At 35.1% G+C, this 21,450-nt stretch overlaps 1 protein-coding gene across 11 annotated transcripts in view; it reads left to right on the top strand.

Annotated features, from left to right (window-relative positions):
* Nucleotides 1-21,450, top strand: part of LOC106881718 (forkhead box protein P2) — a 534,685-nt gene that overhangs the window by 484,240 nt on the left and 28,995 nt on the right. For 9 of the 11 annotated variants that reach the window (XM_052966861.1, XM_052966862.1, XM_052966870.1 and 6 more), the window contains 3 exons: nucleotides 1,880-2,210; nucleotides 7,460-7,578; nucleotides 9,106-9,207. In XM_052966861.1, the coding sequence (XP_052822821.1) occupies nucleotides 1,880-2,210; nucleotides 7,460-7,578; nucleotides 9,106-9,207 (552 nt within the window). The remainder of the gene's footprint in view (nucleotides 1-1,879; nucleotides 2,211-7,459; nucleotides 7,579-9,105; nucleotides 9,208-21,450) is intronic. The other 2 variants (XM_052966866.1, XM_052966868.1) reach the window with 1 other exon arrangement.

Raw genomic sequence — 21,450 nt, 5'->3', positions numbered from 1 at the left:
GTGCTAATTGCTCACCTAGGTTATAAAAGCTATCAACTTCTTGTTGGGAACATTCTCTGCAGGTGAAAAAATTTATTACCAGTTGTTTATGACTAAATTGGCCAACATTACTCAACCGTCTTTAAGAGAAAGAGAAGTGGGATTTGGTTTTTTTGGTTTTTTTCTTTATACTGGAAATGTCTTGCAACAAGTTTGCCAAAAAAAAACAAACAAAGAAAAGCAAGCCTCAAGCAACGTGCATGTGTTTGTGTCACTTTGTTTTGATATTTCTGCATTGGTTCACCATTCATATCAAAATAATGCCATTGATTTTCACATCATCTATGAAAAAACAATGTCTAGCCATTGAGTTGATTGTTTAAAGAACTTGCTTGGGGACAGGTGAGGATTGGTGACAAGAGGGGCATCTGGCTGTTGAAAATTTACCTCACCAAGTTTTGTCAGATCCACATATGGAAAACTGGACATTAAATAATGGAGGTGGTGGTGGTATGTCATTGACTTTTCAGTGACAAAGTTTTGGCAGTAAAAATTTTAGTAATTTTGTAATATGTTTAAACATGTGCATGTATGTATGCATGTGTGTATGTATATATACATGTATTTATATGTGAGTGTATATATATATATATATATATATATATGTATGAATGTATGTATGTATATAAAATGACTAGTTCAAGGAAATCCGCTTCTGTATTTATTTAAGCTTAACCTAATATCCAGGTCAGAAGCATGCTTCTAAATTGTACTCTTCCCTCTCACCCCCCATTCTTGTTGTGTTTCATAATTGAACTGAAATCCTAACACATCTGTGCTCAGCTTCATAAACCATTTCCTATAATTACTGATGCTTCCTGGCACTTTTTTTTCTCTCAAATTCCGGAACTGTTTTTTCCCATTGGTAGTCTTAGTGACTACTTTGTTGTTGCCTTCTTTTTGTCAAATCCTTCCTAATACCCTTGTAGTACTTGCTAGACAGGGACTCTCTAACCCCAGCAGGTTAATTTAATTAAGCATTGTAGAATGAAATTTTAATGAATTTTAAAAAATGATCTGATTAATTTACCTCATAAGAACTGAATTTAGAAAACACTAATTTTAGTGGTGAATCTTAACAGCAAGGATCTTATTTTTATAAACTAAGACTAGTATCTCCAAATGCTAAGACTATAAATTTGCTTATCTTTATTAGTCTACAGAAAATGCTATTATTTTCATTGTTTGAAAAATATTACTATGAAAATTGATCTGTAAGCAAACTTATTTTATACATCAAAATTCTATGGCGTTCTGCCAGCTCTATTTGTTATTATTATTATAGCCATTATCATTCCCCATAATAGTTTAGAAATTGTAGAATTCATAGAAACCCCATGGGGGTAGCAACTACTCCCAACCAATGATTGATGTAGACAGTTCATGTTTAGATTCTACTTTACCGAATATTTTATACACCAGAATCTCTGAAAAGGACAGTTCCTAACCAGATCTTTTTTTGTTTTCTTGGTGTTTTTTAAACAAGACTCAACCCTCATTTCTCTGTCTTGCAATTAATATCTATATAGATGTACATATGCATGCATTATTCAAACCCACTGGCTTTTATATGGCCAACTTTAACTAATGAATATATTGGAATGTATTCTTGAATAGACTCTTGTTGGCTTTTATAGTAAAAGGCAAGAATTTAATGTTTGTATCCTGAAATGGCTTAGTTTTCCTCTACACTGCATTTTATTTTAGCAACAAATTAAAAACAGATATGGAGAGGTAATCCTAAAATGTCTGGCAGACTTTTGTCACAGAAACTCCTGAGTATCTGTGATGGTTAACTTTTTTTTCTAAACCTGTCATTTGTATTTGTTTATTCTTTCAGATTCTCCCAGTACTTCCAAAGCAGCAACATCAGCAGCAGCAGCAGCAGCAGACACAACAAGCTTTGCAACAGGCCCACATGGATATTACATCTCAACTCCCTTCAATGCCTCCATTGTCCAATGCTTCAAATGTCCCCCTTTTAACCTCCACACCTGCCATGAGTTTATCACCCACTACTACCTGTACATCACCTCAAATGGTCATATCTACTGCCCATTCTGCACAATCACCTGTCCAGCAGTCACCCCAGCACCAACAGCAAGCCTCCAGCAGTGTGGGACCGATCCGTCGACGGGTATCAGACAAGTGCAATCTGCCTATCTCTGCTGGTGGGTAGTATAACCTGATGAGAGGGAGAGAGAGAGAGAGAGAGAGAGAGAGAGAAAAGGAGAGAGAGAGAGAGAGTGTTATTGATGTATTTTTAACACCTAACTTTAGTTGTTTTAACAGGTTTAGTTATCATGTATTATTATTATTATTATTATTATTATTATTATTATTATTATTTTCATTATTATTAATATTATTATTATTGTTGTTAGTATTATTATTATTATTATTATTATTATTATTAATATTATTATTATTGTTGTTGTTAGTATTATTATTATTATTATTATTATTGTTGTTATTATTATTATTATTATTATTATTATTGTTATTATTACTATTATTATTACTCAGGCGGTGAGCTGGGAGAATCGTTAGCCTGCTGGGCAAAATGCTTTGTGGCATTTTGCCAGCCTTCATGTTCTGAGTTCAAATGCTGCTGGGGTCAGCTTTGCCTTTTTATCCTTTCAGAGTTGGAAAAATAAGTACCAGTGAAATACTGGAGTCGGTATAATCGACCTGTCCCCTCCCCTCAAATTGATGTCCTTGTGCCACAACCTGAAACCACCACATCATCATCATCAATATTATTAAGGTGTCTTTTTTTACACCAAGTGTAGTCTCACTGTCTCACGTCTGACCCCCCCACCACCACCACAATAGATATCTAAGTATCAACTGAATCACCCTTTTCCCCACACTAACAGTAAATTCCATCTGACCCATGCAAGCATGGAAAGGTGGACGTTAAAACAATAACACTGGTGATTACATAACATAAAGAGGTTATTTGAAGAGATACTTGACTGGATATCATCATATAAACACGTTTCTCTCTCATAACTGACATTTTATGCTCCAGGACTTGTCTTTTTTAAACTTTTTATGTTGCACTTATTTAAGAAATTGAAAGTTTTTGTTGATTCCTTCATTTATTGGGAAATTTTTGTGATTCTTGGCATCGTTACATAAGCAATATAGTAGTTTTATTTTAACAATTTTAATGAAGCTATACCTTAAAACCCCTCGAATTTTTCGAGTTATTTTTTTCTTAAGATTAAAAAAGGAAGAAAAAAAGCAAACAATAATCCCTTATAGAGATCTTATAAAGAAGTTAAAACAAAGAAATGTGTACAGTTTGTAGAACTAACTTTAGATTATTTATTTACTTAGTATAGCATTGTTTAAATTAAAAATAAAGTTTTATCAGTGGATTTGTTTTCCTGTGCTGGACGACAGAAAATTCGAAGCTAATTCGTCATCCACTATGCTGCTTTTCACAAAAGAAACCCCGACTTCAGATTTGAATGAAGGGAAACTGGATAACCTGTAGTCAAGGGAGACTATTCGACATTTAAGAGTTACCTCCCTTGGCCTTTAATGCTTGCTCTTTCATTTCTGATCAGAGGGAGAAAAATAGATGGATGGACAGATAAATAGTTAGTGAGAGAAATAGAACATGTGCAGGTGACGTTGTCATAGCAGCAGGGTGGTGGTGGTGGATGTATATTTATAGTTTCTGCCATACTTTATGATGGGCCTTTATAGTAGAAGAATATTTATTACAAATGTATTGGGGACATAGGATAGGTTCATGACGGAATAGCCTAGAGCTGTTTCACTCTGACGTCCTAGATTAATCTTAATGGTGGTGGTGGTGGTGAGGATAGGGTAATAAAATTAAAATGAGCTGCCAGCCATCACATTCGTCAGTATCTTATTGTCAATCATTTATTTGACTCAATTTTAATATTAATCTCTATTTTCTCTTCTTTACCAATCTACAGAATTCCAATTGGCTGCCATAGATTGCATCTAAATTGTGTAAAAAAGAACCAGACAAATTAAAACTCAACTCGCATTTAATGAACATGAATGATTATGATTTCTATCATAATAATAATATTAATAATAATAATAATCCTTTCTACTATAGACACAAGGCCTGAAATTTGGGGCAGAATGATAAACAATTACATTGACCCCAGTGGTCAACTGGTATTCTTTTTATCAACCCTGAAAGGATGAAAGGCCAAGTCGACCTTGGCAGAATTTGACCTCACAACATAAAGACAGACGAAATTCTACTAAGCATTTTGTCCTGTATGCTAACGGTTCTGCCAGCTCACTGCCTTCATAATAATAATAATAATAATAATAATAATAATAATAATAATAATAATAATGATGATAATAAAGTTAACTGTGACACCTGAGTGCAGTATAGTTTGTTGGAAGAGGGTAAAAAGACGAGAGAGAAATGAGTAAATAAGTCAAGTGAAGAAAGACAGCAAAGATAGCCAAAAATGCCAGCATTGTATGCGGGATAGAAGACAAGAAGACAAAAGTGAACATTAAAAAGGGATGCAGAGACACCATTATTTCTTCATTATATCATTGGTATTCTCTCTTTTATACTGAGAGCTGTGATAGAGAGAAAGAGAGAGAGAGAGACTTTCTCATATTTAGTTGTGTCTGTCTGTAGTGCTGATAAAATGACATACCAGTCAAGTACTGTGGCTCATACAATTGGCTATTGTCCCACCAAATTCCTGGCCTTGTACCTGTGTACCTGGCCTTGTACTTGTGTACCTGACCTTGTGACTATACTAGAAAGAGTTATTACTATTACTAATGGAATGAGCTGGCAGAATCGTTAGCAAATCGGACAAAATGCTTAGCATAATTTCATCCACCTTTATGTTCTGAGTTCAAATGTCACCAAGGTAGACTTTTTCCTTTCACCCTTACAGCTGTGTGATTGGGGTTGATGTAATCAACTTTACCATCTGCTAAAAATTGCTGGCCTTGTGCCTGTGGCAGAAAGGATAACATCATTGTCATGAATAGTAGTAGTAGTAGTAGTAGGCATACATTGAAAACACCCCCAAAAGTTAACCTTTTTTTCAAAAAGTATAAATTTTTTTTTTAGGAAACCTTTAAAAAAGAATTCCCCAACAGTATTTAGAAATCCTGTTATTTTTTTGGAACACGTTTTTTGTGATACATAATTCTGACAATGTGTTAACACTGATTGGCTGTGTGATGTGGGGGAATTCATTACTGCTTTGGTATAAAATCAGACATTAACATTTTTTTCCTCCATCAAGATGTCGTGATGTCATTGATGCTGTTGCAATATCTAATTTTCTGCTGACAAACAGTTCTCCTTAACATAGTTAGAACTGTGTGTTCCCCAATTAAACAAATCTGTGTACTGCTTGTTAGGATTGTGCCTGTCCTAAGTGCACTTGTGTTCAATTCCACAACCTGTCAAATAAAACGTTTATTTTCTAGAATCTGTGGCAAAAGAATATGAATATTGATAGAATTGTCAGAGCATCAAGCAAAGCTGTGGCATTTAGTTGTGGTACGATATATTCTGAGGTCAATTATCATTGAGGTCAACTCTACTTTTCATTTGTCTGAAGTTGATTAAATAAAGTCTCAGTCAAGTATTGGGATGGTTTTCTTCATTAATCTCCTTCTCTAAAATTTCATGTCTTAAGCCTATGTTAGGAACAATCATCATCATCATCATCATCGTCCTGTTATTTTCTGCTCTTCATTCCTGTTTGTACTTTGTGTTGAAAACTTTTTGGATAATCCTTGCTAAACCTAGCTAAGTATTTTCCCCACCCTTCTCCCTCCCAGATTAGGATCAGGCTTTACAAGGTTTGTTCTCAGATTCTTTCTGTCACTTTGCTATTCATAATAATTGCTGCCTTAATGACCCTTCTTAATTTCTTCATTCTGGTATTTGAGAATTTCATACTTTCAGCTTTGTAGAATTCTCTGCTTTGTCTTTTTTTTTTCCTTTCTTTTCTCTTTGACTCTTTTAATGTCAAATGGCCAACAAGTTCTGTTGTTCTGTTCTTTCAGTTTGTCACATAACAACCCCACTTCATCATTTCTAAGGACTTGCATTTCTATTTCCACAAAATTGCCATAGTTTTGTGTGTGTGTGAGAGAGAGAGAGAGAGAAAGTGAAACTAAATTTACAGCAAACATTGCAATGTTTTGTTGCTGCAATCTATATGATGCGTACAATTTTTGCATTCATTATAAAGTAATAATAATAATAATAATGAAATTCTTGTGTATAGTGCTCAGGTGCAGTACAACTCGTCAAAGGTGCATGTACAGTACATAGAATTATGTGCAAAACTCAGGAAAGTGAACAGTGTACGAGCCATGATATACATGTGTGCATGCATATGGCAAACATCTGCAAAATTATGAACCATCGTGCCAACAACCACCTTGGGCACCTTTTTGAGCTCCATGTGTCTAACACACATGGGCATGCCTTACAAAGTCAGAAAACAGCACAGCTCCCATGACTTTCGGAAACATTTTTTAACACTCAGAGTTGCTGAAGCATGGAACAAACTACCTGCATCAATTGTTAGTTGCCAAGACATTGCATCCTTTAAAACCTCCATGCTTCTTGAAATTCACCAACATGACACCTGATATACACCACTCTCCACACACATGCATATCATGACTTATACACTGTTCACTTTCCTGACTTTTGTACCTCATTCTATCTACTGTATATTGCACCTTTGATGAGTTGCAGTGCACCTGAGCACTATACACAGTAATTTCATTGCAGTTCTATATTTAAGAGATGAGGAATTATTTACATTAGACGGATATTTGTCCTCATCTTGTTTGTTGTTAACACGTTTCGGCTGATATACCCTCCAACCTTCGTCAGGTGTCTTGGAGAAATTTCGAACCTGAGTTCTCATTCCCAAGACACCTGATGAAGGCTGGAGGGTATATCAGCTGAAATGTTGTGTTAACAACAAACAAGATAAGGACAGATATCATTCAAATCATTATTATTATTATTATTGCTGTTGTTCTGAAGTGAGTTGTGAATATATCAATATAATCCATGCTGTCATCTCGATCCTCACACATTTAACTGGTTGGAGGATCCCAAATCCTTTTATTTAGTCCACTGATGTTCAATATTTAAATCTTCCTTACATCAACTTTTCTCTTTCATTATTTTAACATTCGTAAATTCTGTCAGCCCATATAAATTAATGTTGTGCCATTCCAAAGAGAAAGGAAAGTAATTATTTTTTATGTTAATTACATTTTTATTTCTTTTATTTATTTCTTTCATTTCTTTTATTTTTTTTTTTAGCTTTTTATATTTTTGTTTTTTATTTCTTTTTTTTTTAATCTATTATTTCCAAGGTCGTTTTATTTTTTGTTTTTGTTGTAGGAATGCAGAGAGACATGGAGAACGCATTTCTTTCTTTTGTAGAAATCCAGAGAAATCGCGAATTTTACCGAACAACAGACGTCCGACCACCATTCACATATGCCTCTCTCATTCGTCAGGTAGGTGCATCGTTTAGAAAGAGCTGCTCCACATAACATGACTGCTAAGTCAGTATGTGGTGTCTCTTTTATTCTCTGTTATACAATCTGTTATGCCAGCAACTGCCATAAATTTACTACTTTCCAACCATTTGCAGTCTAGTTATGGAATAAAAGATCCACTTAAATGGTAAAATAATACTCAACATTAAACTGAAGCAAGTTCTGCTTGATTAAAAAAATGTTTCCAAACCACAATAACTGTAGTGAAGTTTTTTTGCCAACATAACATGGCAGTCCTGGTTTAGGACGAATGTTGCTGTAATTTAGCCCCAGGAGACATCATCTCCAGCTGGCTATATGACATGATCTGTGTCCTTCTATTTTCAAACAAGGGAATTTAGCACCCCCTCAAACTGGCTCCACCTCCTCAACCCACCCCATAACCATCACTACCTTCTTCCCACTCTCCTTCAGTTAATCCCTAAAATTAATTCAATCCCCTTCCTCTCTGCTGTCTCCGTTACTCCCACCCGAACACTTTTCCCTTTCATAATCCTTCCTTTACCATTTTCTTGCAATATGTCTGCTCCAGCTATCATAAGGGTTCTCTTTCATTTTCTGAACTACAAGGTGCCCTCAACAGTATTCTTGCCACAGAGGGCACCCAGTCTACCCTGCAAGAGATTGGCAATCGATTTGAGAAGCCACACCCCTGGACTTGAGAAGTCTCTATAGTCTTAGTGATGACAAGATAGGTTGCCTGGTGCCTGGTGCCTCAAAATAATACACCCAGTACACTATGTAAAAATGGTTGGTGCTTAGAAGAGCACCCTGCTGTACAAACCTTGCCAAAAATGAGAGATTGGAGCCAGAAGTGGTCCTTCAACTTCTTAAATCCTGTTAACTCATCCTACAAATGTCAGCATAGAAAACAGATGTAAAATGATGACGATAATGGTGATGATGATGTATGCACACTCTATACATGCCTGAGTATATGTACACACTGTTATCCTCCTCCTACTCATCATCATCATCACTTAACATTGGTCCTCCATCCTGCCATGGGTTCGATGGTTTGATGGCATCCAACAAGCTGCAGGGCATGTCATGCTTCAGTGTGTGCTTCGGCACAGTTTCTACTTCTGGATGCCTTTCTTAATACCAACCACTATTTTTTCCTTCTTTCATGGTATAAGCACTAGTGAGGTCACCAAGTAACTTTCAAGACAAGACCCCCACCTCAACTAAGTTAAGGTACAGTAGAATGGAAGGTTGCTTTATTGAGAGACTAAAGTATGAAGGAGGGACAAGAAGAGGTTTCTTGGTGTAGAGGGTAGTCATGGTTACTTTTCATTGTATATGGGGGGTAGGAGTAGCTAGGTTGGAGCTGGAAAGAAATAACGATGATATTGCTACACTACATTCTCTATTGTACAACTGTTTCTCATCCTGTTGTATTGCTTCTATTGCCTCACTGCAACACCCTGTCTAACTCCTTTCATCACACCTATGATTCGTTTCTGTCTTTTCTCACAATTTCAGGCCATCATAGAATCTCCACATCGACAATTAACATTAAGTGAAATTTATCAGTGGTTCGCAAACACATTTGCTTATTTCCGGCGGAATGAAGCTACGTGGAAGGTAAATATACAAGATTTTCCTCAACATCAACAGAATTTAATATATGTTGTTGTTGTTGTTGTTATTATCAAAATTAATGTTTCTGTTAAGTTTTCAATGTAATTTAAAAACACTACAGTGAACTGAATGCTTCTCTTTTCTTCCTATGGCTTCTCAAATATCAATCAATGTATCCTTTGCATTAGAGTTTGTTTCTCTTTGTTTAATGAATTGTTTGTCTTCAAATTCAACATTCTCAACACATGTTGCTCCACCAGCTTTATTTTTACTTAAATTTTTATTGCACTTTAAGTCATACATAATGCTGTGTAATTTTTGTTTTCAATATTGAAAGATGTTCGTATTCTGAAGAGAGTGACTGCATAACTCACTGTTTATGACATTAATGTTAGTTTAGTTCTAACTCTTTCTTTTCATATCATTCTAATGACAGACTCACCTTAGATCAAACACATTCTTTGGGATTCTGGTTTTGAGTGGGGTTAAGTATTATAGAGTGTTTAAAATGTAGCTACAAAAGATTTCATAACTTAGCAACGAGATGAATTAGTATCAAGTCAAGTCTAGAAATTAGCAACAGGACATGTGCAGAAATTAGCAACCAGATGGATTAGATTACTCTATAAATTTAGTAGCAAGATATGTTCAGAAATTAGCAGCAAAATGTTTATGAATTAGCAACAAAATAAGTAAGTGAATTTAGCAACAAATGTATGTAAACTAGCTTTGAATGTTGGAAATATTTCATTTGTGTTGCTAATGGCTTCATGAAGAGCATGAATGTGAAAACTTCTCTAATTCTGCTGTCTTTGAAATAAGAAAAGCCATCGTTCTTTCAGATATAAGTGTGTGTTTGTATGCTCATCATCTTAATTTAACATCCATGTTCCATGTTAGTGTGGGTTGGACAGTTTGACAGTTCCGCAAACTAAGTTGAACTCCATTGTCTACTTTGGCATGTGTTCTATGGATGCTGGATGCCCTTCCTAATGTCAACTACTGTGTGTACTGGATGCTTTTGTCTTTTATTTTTTTTCATGGCTCCAGCATTAGGGAAGTTGTCATGTGGCTTACAAGGCTAAGATCCTTTTTGACTGAGAAGGGTTACAATAGAGAGGGAGGTGGCTTTATGCTCTGGGATGAAAGGTTAAAATTTGAGAAAAAACTTGACTAGGTTTCTTACTGTAGAAGAGCTGCTCGTCTATTCACATTATAAGAGGGAAGGTGAGAGTGGCTGGGGTGGAGTTGAGGAGAGAGAGGACGTGTCAAGGAGGACTCTGAGATACAATGTAAGGTAGAAATGCATCTGTCATATACCAAGTTTAGTTTCTCTGTTAGTCCGTTTGTGATCTCATGACACCTTTTATGTGTCCATAACTTACATTGGGTATAAGGAGTTTATATCCACTCCTTTTTTGTGTATTGAATAAAACCATCTTCCAGGTGATACAGAGTCCTCTCTTTGTTTCTACTTATCTTTGCTAAGTTTACCTTGAGACCTCTCAATTCTAGGTTCAGCTTCTTTATTGCATATCAAGCAGGGCCACTTTCCAGATAGCAAGAGACTCTCTTATCCTCTTTTCTGTCAATGTTTGTCTTTACTCATAAGATCTCACAATTCTAAGTTTTGTTTCCATTTTTTGGAATATCTTTTCTGATTCTTTGGCAGATTTAACTATAAGTATTATGTTATTAACAAACAAGTTTTGGACACCATATTGTAGATCAGGTGACTGAAATAGGCATGAGGTAGCTAAGAGCTGATCCCTGTAAAGTAAATTCCTTGCTGAACTTATTGGATCACTGTCATCCTGTCAGCAACTTTGTACACATTATTCATGACTGTCACATCTAAACCTTATTCTTTTAGTGACTATGAGACTACAGAGTGTGGTATTCTGTTAAAGACCTTCTCTAGGTCAACAAATTCAAGGTATAGTAACTTGCACTTTGCTAAGAACTTCTGTACTCAACCCACACCTACACCCCACTACTCCCAGTATCTTTACAATCTCTCCAGACTTACCTTTCATTGTGTCAATGTTGATAATGTCAGCTCTTCTCTGACAGGGTGACTCGAGTTTCCGATGGTTTTGGGTTGTTTGATGTTTATTTTCAGGATCTGAAAAGAAGAGAGATGATGCAATTAATTGACTATGTTGAAAGGGTCTCACACTTGGCCTAATGTGTGAGACCCCTTGGCCTAATGTTTCCACCCAGCTGCCTGTATAGTACAGATATGGTAGGTGTTAGCCCACCTCACAGCATTGACTAAATATATTTTGTCACGCTCCTCCATCACCATCCCTCAGTTGTTGTGACAGATCACACTGCTACATGTGTTTGTGTACATGTGCTCATTATTCTTAATATCTGAGGGGTAAGTGTATCACTCTCATTTCAAATGCCCCTCCCACCCACCATCAAATGTTCTGATTGTCACTGACTCACTCAGCTACTTTGCAATCCAGAACACTTCACACTTTTCAACACACCTTTCATTGCTAAACATTGGTAATCTTGTTGCTTTTCGCTCCTCTCCGTCTGTTCTGTATAATAAACCTCCTGACGTCTAGCTTCTCTTATAACCACTTAACATTGCTCACAGTTGCTTCCATTCTTCCTGTCCTTTTAGGTTTATCTTTCAGATTTTGTGGCTCTCTTTACAGTCAGATTCCACTGTCATGTTACCTCCGCTACGTTTATAAGTCTCTAACTTCCCCTCCCTCTCATTTTACAGGATACCTAAACTCTTATTGAACCTACAATTGACTGAGGGATCTTTTAGCTTCTCTATCTTTTATTTTCTGATTGTCTTGTGGTTCTCAGTCTGTCTGGGGTTGATGCTCACTATTCTATGCAGTTCTGAGTGGAAATAAAGTCTTTCTGGTTAGTGTGGTCACCTGGGTTGGTAAGAAATCAGATGACTTGTTGGAAGAGGGTCTTTTTCATTTACGCCACAGAATTCCAGAAGCCTTGTTTCTACCTCATTCTTCATACTGTATTCATAGTCATTACATATTTTAGAATGACAACCATAGTGTTGCCAGCACCACTCCCTCACATACTTACACACACACACACACACACAGACACACGTGTTTCGATTTGTTAGTCCTCAGAAATTATATTCTATCCTTCCCTTAATATGTAAATAATTTATTCTTAATTTCTTGAAATTATCTCCCTTCCTCCTTCAAAGTCACTAACTAGTGCATTTAATTTTTTATTTTCCATTTTCCCACTTCAAAGGAAATTTCTAAAAATTCAATATTTACTGTGTCATTCACTACTCCATCTTTTAACTTAATTATACGTTTCCTCCTGTTGTTCTCCTCGGCTATTTACCTTAGCTCTAGGTATTCTTTCCCCCTTATACAAATTACTCTTGATCACTGCAATCAAATTGATGCTGTGCTATAATTGTTACAAACATTAACATTTAGAACAGTAATAATTAATTTCACAATTTATGCAAATATGATGCTAACTTCCTGGCCACATCACTAACTCACAATTCCACTCGCAGGGTCCCATATAAATATACAGTACCCTATAGAAATATGCAGTTTCCTACATGGGTACACTGTCATATTTAATTGTATTCCCCTGAAGTTTATGGCCCTTTTTCTTTATCCACCTAAAATTAATGCATATATAGTTCTGATCCACATAAAGCACACCCAATAATTCTATAAAATGGTTGGTATTTGGAAGGGTGTCCAGCCATAGAAACCAAGTCAAATCAGGCTGGAACCTAGTGCAGCTCTCCAGCTTGCTAGCTCCTGTTGAACCATCTAACTCATGCCAGCATGAAACACTGATGTTTAATGATGATGATGATGATGGTATAACCTTGTTAAGTCTGGTATCAGTTTATGTATTGTTACACTAATTATTTCAATGGTGTAATAAGAAGAAGAATAGCCCTATTTAGAGCTCTCTTTTGTAGAATCTCCAAAATTGGTGGCAGAAAATGAAATTCCTCATAGGCCAGAAATCTGAGTGAATGCTTGTAACAGAGCAGATACCCCTAAAGATAGTCAAAGTCCAACTGGTGACGTTAATCTGAGCAATAGATAACATTTTCTGACCAAGAACCATGAGAGATAGGCTTCCACACAATTTCCATCTCTGGAATTTCACTCAACAAAGCTTTGGTTGATCTAAAGTTGTGATAGAAGATACTTGCTTAAGAAGGAACATTATAAGATTGAACTCAAAACCATTAGGTTGTAAAGTGAACTATTCAACCACACAAGCACCAGTGCTGGAGCCACTCTGTAAAGTCGTTGGCATTAGGAAGGGTATCCAGCCATAGAAATTATGCCAAAACAGACAATTGAAGCCTGGTGTAGCTCTTTGGCTTTCCAGCTTCTGCCAAACCATCTAACCCATACAAGCATGGAAAATGGCTGCTAAATGATGATGATGATGATGATGAGTCAAGTCTGACTGTAAATATTTTGTTATATAAACTTTCTAAATATTAGAACATTCCAACTTTAATATTCTTTAAAATGTTGAATCAATTTTCCAATTGGTTGGTTCTCTTTGATTCAACAACGTTCTTTCATGTTTATACTTTATATTACATGTGGTATTACACATGTAGCAGTTGCTTTAAGCCACCAGTCATTGAATGGCTTTCCTTTATACTTTGTTTGCAAGAAACCCTGCTGCTGTGTAAAGTGAATAAGACTTGTGAAGGAGAATTGGAACTTCACAGACAGATGCAAGGATTATGATGCTGAAGAGATGTTGGGTTAGAGAAACATCTAATCTTTGTTGACATGTGTGGATGTTAAAACAATAATAATGATAGCAACATAAAACGCACACACACATCATCATCATCATTGATGCAGTCAGAGGTGTGAAACATTACCATTTCATATGTGAGCAGTTCTCTATTGTAGGTACATTTGAATTTAATACAGGGTTTAATATATAGTAATTAGCAATGTAAAGTTATTTGCTGTCATTGTAGGGTGGTTGTGTGGGAGAGAGAAATGACTAACTGATAGAGAGTGAATGACAATTGAAGTAAAATGAAAGTGGGTGGAAGGATGAGGTGTTTTGTCATATTGCTCTGATGGCAAACTGTGAAAGAAAAATTAAAATGTGGCTGTTGTTTAAAGCAGGACACAATCTTTATGTAGTGATAAATAATGATAGGAAACATTAGAAAAATCTTTATGGAATTCACAATTTTTCTGTGAATATTGGAATAAAAGAATTACTGAAATAATAATAATAATAATAATAATAATAATTAGGTGTAAATCTTTCACTGTTAAGTTGTATTGTAACATTTTTATAGATATAATATCATGCTTGTTAATTAAATTTTCATAACTAACATTAAACCAGTAAAAATTGTTCAATTTTCATAGGCCAAGTGTTTATATGTTGTACACCTTTGCTACTAACTGTTTTCACGGGTAGCACACACACACACACATTGACAAATCATTGGTTTCAGACTTTCACCTAAGTTCTAAGTAATACTTTAGTAACAAAATACAAAGTCTTTAGGGAAAAAATTAATGGTTTCATCTGTCATTGGAACAGATGTGCCATTCTCTACAGTTAATAAAACTGCTGTCATTGCTTATGGCATGGATATACTAGGAATTATCACATATGTTGTTTTGTGTTTGGAGTTTTTTTTATGTGGGTAAAGAGACTCGGATTTGTGGTGAATGTTGAATATCAGTCTGTGATGTTCATCTCTTTACCAAAGTCATTTGCTGTCTAAAGAAAAATGGGTGAATCAATTAAATATTGGGTTAACTATTTTAATATTGGATTTGTAGATTGGATACTGGATTAACCAGTTTAATGTTGGATTTGTAGATTAAATATTGGATTAACCAATCTAATGTTGTATTTGTAGATTAGATATTGAATTAGTCAGTTTAATGTTGGATTTGTAGATTAAATATTGGATTAACCAATTTAATGTTGGATTTGTAGATTAAATATTGGATTTGCCAACTTAATGTTGGATTTGTAGATTGGATACTAGATTAACCAATTTAATGTTGGATTTGTAGATTAAATATTGGATTTGCCAACTTAATGTTGGATTTGTAGATTGGATACTAGATTAACCAATTTAATGTTGGATTTGTAGATTAAATATTGGATTTGCCAACTTAATGTTGGATTTGTAGATTGGATACTAGATTAACCAATTTAAGTTTGGAATTGTAAATTAGATATTGGACTAACCAGTTTAAGTTTGGATTTGTAGATAGAATATCCCAGTTTATGGTCATGAAGTGTCCTGCTGGTGTTTTCATTAGACTTTGGATATAAAACATATTTTCTCATTGCTTGCTTACTTCAGTCACCCAACTATTAGAAATTAGTAATAGAATTAAAATAGTTGTGGATTAGCCTATAATCTGATAAAAGTAAGTGAAATTGGGATTCCAGTGATCCACAGGATCAGTGGATATTCTATGTTTAATAGATCTTATTTCTATTTTAATGCATAAATTTATATCTTTAACCAGTGTTTGACTCTGTCTAACGTTTTTATTATGTCTTCATTTGTGTCCCATAGTTAAAGTTATTAAAGTGACATACAACATAATAATAATAATAATAATAATAATAATAAAGATGGGTGGCCTTACAGATCACCTGGGTTTATACAGAAATCACCATCATCATCATCATCTGTGTGCTGTCCATGCTGGTATCAAACAGGTGATTACTGTCTAAGCCAGATTCTATTAGAAGCTAACTGCCCTAGACAGTTTGGGGATTATGTTTTGTTCAAATGTTTCATTTTTAGCATAGTTCTCACAGCTGGATGCCCTTCTTAAAAGCAACCCTTTTACAGAATGTACTCGTCACATTTTACCATGGCACCAACACTAGAGAGAGTATCTTGTTCCCAGCAAGACTAAAGATTTCCCTCTTTTCTATTCTGTTTCCATTCATTTAAAGCAATGAAATGGAAATAGCTCAATATCATAAATTGAAATGATTCACAGATTTATATGACAGGAAACCTACATTGACTCAGTAAGTAAGCACTCAATATTTTATGGAAGTGAAGAGGTAAGACATGGGAAACTGTAAATTCCTATCCAAAATAGTTTGAAAATTTCTTACCACTGGTATTTAAGTTTAGATCCTGCTGGGGGTGTATTTAACCTTTCAGCATCCAAGAGATAATAAAATAAATACCAATGGAACACTGATCCATTCAATCAAGGGAACCATACTATATAAATTTTTGGTTTGTGCCAAACATAGATGATTGTCAATTTGGTCCTAATTATTATTAGCATTAATAACATTTATTATGCCCTATTCTGTACAAGTGTTGGGTGGATGTGGAGTACAACATTGGGTGGAATAAGGGTACAACAGCAAGTGGAATAAATGGTAATGGATTGAATCAGTATCCTTTGTGCTGTTTATTCACATCATCCTCAGCCCAAAACTGATCCAAGTTAAATTCCTTTTCATCTTTTCCAAGTCTATAAAATGTCAAACCAGTTCCATATTGTCCTTGATTGAAGCAACTATAGGTCTTCCCCCTGTCCTTGTTTCTAAAGTATCATTATTATTATTGAAGGTGAAAAGTTGGCAGACAATGTACTTAGCAGTATTTCTTCTGGCCCTAAATTCTGAGGTTGACTTTGCCTTTCATCCTCTCAGGGTTGATGAAATCAGTACCAGTTGGGTGCTGGGGTCTATGTAATTGACTAGCCCCCATTCCTAAAATTTCAGGCCTTGTGTCTATAGTTGAAAGGATTATTATTATTATTATTATTATTTTGTTGCTGTTAATCTTTCAACTGGTTCTGTTACAAATCTGTAATATAAAATCTATCTCTTAAGAAATGTTGTTTATTGAAGCTGTCTGTTCAAATTTTAAAAACTAACAAATCAATGTATTTTTTGTTGTGATTGATTTTTTTTTCTTTCTTTGTTTTAATGTTGTTGAATTAATTCCTCACTCATTGAATATTTATCCCTCTGTCTCTCACTGTGTATATTATATTTTATATTTTACAGCACATTTAAACTCTCTCTCTCTTTCTTTCTCTCTCTCCTCTCTCACTGTCTATTATCTTTCTTCACACACACACACACACACACACAAATCTACACATGTTTTTTTCTCTTATATGTCTCCCTACGCAAACATTGTTTCTCTTCCCTAAATATGTTTTCGTTTATGTCTATTTGCAATATTAATGAATTTCTTTCAGATTTATAATTTATAACAATTTTTATTCTTGTTGCTTATTTCAAAATATTTTTTTTTTTCCTAAAGTGGGATTGGGAAATCCTCTTAAGTCGGTTTATAAAATCATAAGTTGTTTGGATTTTTAAAAAATCCGGTTATTGTTATCAAAGTGGTCTTGAAGACTACAGGTTCTGTGTGATATCCCTGTAAATATAGTCCTAGTTTATTATTAGTGATGGTAGGCAGTGGCTACTGCTTTTATTTAGAGAGTATCTGTAGATCTATCAGTGCTTCTCTTTCCTAGTGTCCTGCATACTGTAGTCAGAACTGCTTTTGCATGGACTAATTGGCAGCATTACCACAGCCATGGGATCATGTTTACAAATCCAAAACTGGGATCAGTTTTTTTTTTTTTTGTTTATTTGCGTAGTTTAATGTATTCTCTTAGTAGTTCTGTGACAGACCTAGAAATGCACAGACTTCCATCAACTGTAAACTATTCTTAAATCAGAACAACAAATATGTTACAGTAATATCATATTTCAACATTTTTTCATGTTCAATGTTTTGTCTATCAGACGCTGTTTTCTGTTCCAATAAAAATACAATATTGATTTAACATTACTGAATAAGATACAAATGTCTGGTTTGTGTGGAAGGGAAAACTTTTAGCATTTGAATTCTAGATACATATAAAGCTTCAGCTTTCTTCGGTCAGTAAATTTAAACTTGTTAGGTTTATGAATTTCTGAAGAGTTTTGATGGAATATTTCTATGTGGGATTTAAAACAAGGTAGGGTAGGTGCTTCATTAAGAACTGAGCACTTTACAGTACTTTCATAAATTTTTGAAACACTTCAATATTCACCCAACAATGATGGCGGTGGTGCTGGTGGTCCCAAATATCAATAAAACTGGACAAAGACACAAGTACTGCTCATATCAATAAAAAACTATTATACCCGACCCTTTCTAAACATGAACAACTCACATCTGGAACCCTCACCATTACTACAAATGCCAAGACCTCCCAACAAGGCCAAAGAGTGTTCCACAGAGTTTGGACATTGTCTTCAGAGCTGTCAGAGGATGTTTCATTGTTCCACTAATGACTAATTCTCTACAACCTCAAGTGATAACCCCAACGGAATCCTGCTCTTTTTTGTCTGGATTGGTGCTGATACTAGACACAGAGACATCCTAGACTGCTGCTAAAGAAAGCCCTCCAAACTAATTACAATGGAGCCACTTTCCATCCTTTGACATACAGACATGCTGTATCTCCTCCCCCTACCTTTTCTACCACTACTACCGTGGCCTCTGCTCCTTAGAGTAGGTTGGTATTATCCTGCTTCAAGTCACGTAATCCTGATTTAGTTTCTTCTTCTCATCCCCCATACTCTCTCCACCCCACTCACATCAACTACTTTACCAATTCCTTCTCTAGAATGTCCCCCTCTGAAATTCCTTCTGTGTCCAACATTTTCTGGAGTCATCAGCTTTCAGCTGTTCAATAAAAAGTTAACGATGACATCAGATGTTAGTGCTTTCAGGCATCCTCAGGGGGCCTTGGGCCCTCCCCCATCTCTCTCTCACGAAACCAATCTAAAAACATCTCTCACAGCTAAAAGTCTAATTATATTGAACAATCTCATATTTTCATCTACAAGATTATTATTGTAGTCTTCATGTTACTAATGGTCTTTCAAATATTACAAATATGAAAATATATTCTAGAATCAAGCTTTATATATAAAAAAAAATTTTTTTTTGATATATTTAATCAGGTTGGTTTTATAGTTTTTGGAATTCTGTGCAATAATAGGAACTGATTCTACAGAATTGTAGTGCTGTTAGGTTGACTGGCTGAATAGCTCAGCATTTCATCCAGGAAAAATATAAAGATGCTGTAAAAAAAGACAAAAAAAAAAATTGAAAACAAAAATAATTAAATTGTCATATACCTTATACAAATCATTGTCAATTTTTTTCTGTTATTTTTTGTTTTTTATCTGTTACCTTGCCCATCTTGTGTTGTGTTACCTGTGCTTGACATTGTTAGCAATCACTGTATTTTATATTTCATAATTCTAACCAATGCTTCTGATTTGTCTTCATATTTCTCTTCAAAATCCTATTTGTTTTACTCACAAATTTCCTTTGCAATCTTCCATCTTTTACTTTTGTGCCATCTTCTTTCCATTCACATTTTTCTTTTATGAAAATTAGAATTCTTAATTAAGTCCCATCCCATCAGAATAATTGCTATTTTTGCGGGAATTCTTCAATGTTACACAGCCTTAAAACATTGTTTACTCTTTTGTAGGAGCTCTTGTCTCCCACAGGCTTGAGAAACCATATTTCTAACTTCTGCTCCATCCTTGTTCTTCTACAATTCATGTAATTCCATGTAATTCTTACCAGAGATATTATTAACGACATTGTTGTTATATGGTTTATTTAATTCCATTAAACATGGAAGAGTTTCTTGTCAGAGTTCTGAGTCTAAACATGACCACTACACATAATCTCTGACCTCACCTATACATGGATGGTGAAATTAGTTTCCTTTCTCTAATGCAGTTGCTTTTGGTGTTATTGTTTAGTCCAAGTGAGTGACCATCCCATCCTATTGCATATCAAGAAATGCAGTATTCAGTGTTACCTTTATTTAACATGATTGAATATAAGTTGAGTGAGATTTTTCTGATATTTCTAATGGATCAGGGGTCTGAGTGAGGGTCCCACCCCTCCGCATTTGGAATGTATTTTTACATTTTCTGGCTATAGAAATAAAAGCTGTCTCTTATCATACCCTAAAATCAGTCCTGTTTGGGTGAAATTAATAAACATTATTTCCAAAAAGAATGGCATTATAAGTCTAAACATCTTCAGTGGCATGCCAGTTGCGTTGTTATCTACCAGACTCTTACAGTAGTTTGATATTTTAAGTCTTACAAGATGGGGAGTCTGCAGAATCATTATAATGTTTGGCAAAATGCTTAGTGGAATTTCATTCATCTGTATGTTCTGAGTTCAAATTCTACTGAAATTAACTTTGTCTTTCATCCTTTCGGATGCTGGGGGGGGGGGGGTCAATGTAATTCCCACATCTTCTACCTTGAGGTTGCTGGTCTTGTGCAAAAATTTGAAACCAATATTTTAAGTTTGTCATATAGAACCTCTCTTAAGGCTCCATCCTGGTTTCATTCCCTGGAACTTTTATTATGATTGACGTCAGAATGAAATACAATATTGAATCTATCACCCTTTGACACCATTCTTTATTTTATAATTTTATTCTTTGTTTTAACCAAAAACATTTCTTGACCATGATTCTGAGATAAAGTCTGAGAGAATCCTTTTATTGTCCGTAGTTACCTAAAATGTCAATTTGTCATAGTCTGGAATGTAGTCCAAACACTAAAGTCACATCCATTTAAAACAAAAAAACGAAATTATGCTTCATAAATCATTCTTTTAGTTTAATGCCAAAGATCTCCAGTCTTCTGTCAGCTTTCCTCTCACATCATCACAGTCATCATCATCACAACCACCACCATCATTGTCCGAAGTGGCACACCCAGAAGACCATAGTGCCTCATTACACTAATGATTAAATGTTACGTCTATAGTTGATTGTTTTGCATGGATTAGACAAATGTGTTGTTGTGACGTTGTTTTAGAGTGAGGTGCCCTTCCTATTGCTAACCCTTATCTGGTTTTTAAGAAAGGGACCTCTTAATCTATTGGCTTTGAAGACATGAAACAAGCAGATGTTCACACACACACACACACACACACATACACATACACATACACACACATGATGGTCTTCTTTCAGTTTCTGCCTATGAAATCAATTTCCAAGGCTTGGGGCTTATGGTTATAATAGAAGACACTTGCCCAAGGTACCTCATAGTTGAACTGAACCCGGAACTATGTGGTTGGAAAGCAAACATCTTAACCACACAACCATGCCTGCACACACACACACACACACACACACACACACACACACACAC

The sequence above is a fragment of the Octopus bimaculoides genome, chromosome 4 (assembly GCF_001194135.2).
Source record: "Octopus bimaculoides isolate UCB-OBI-ISO-001 chromosome 4, ASM119413v2, whole genome shotgun sequence".
Lineage (NCBI taxonomy): Eukaryota > Metazoa > Mollusca > Cephalopoda > Octopoda > Octopodidae > Octopus > Octopus bimaculoides.
This window is presented reverse-complemented; position numbering and strand designations above follow the sequence as displayed.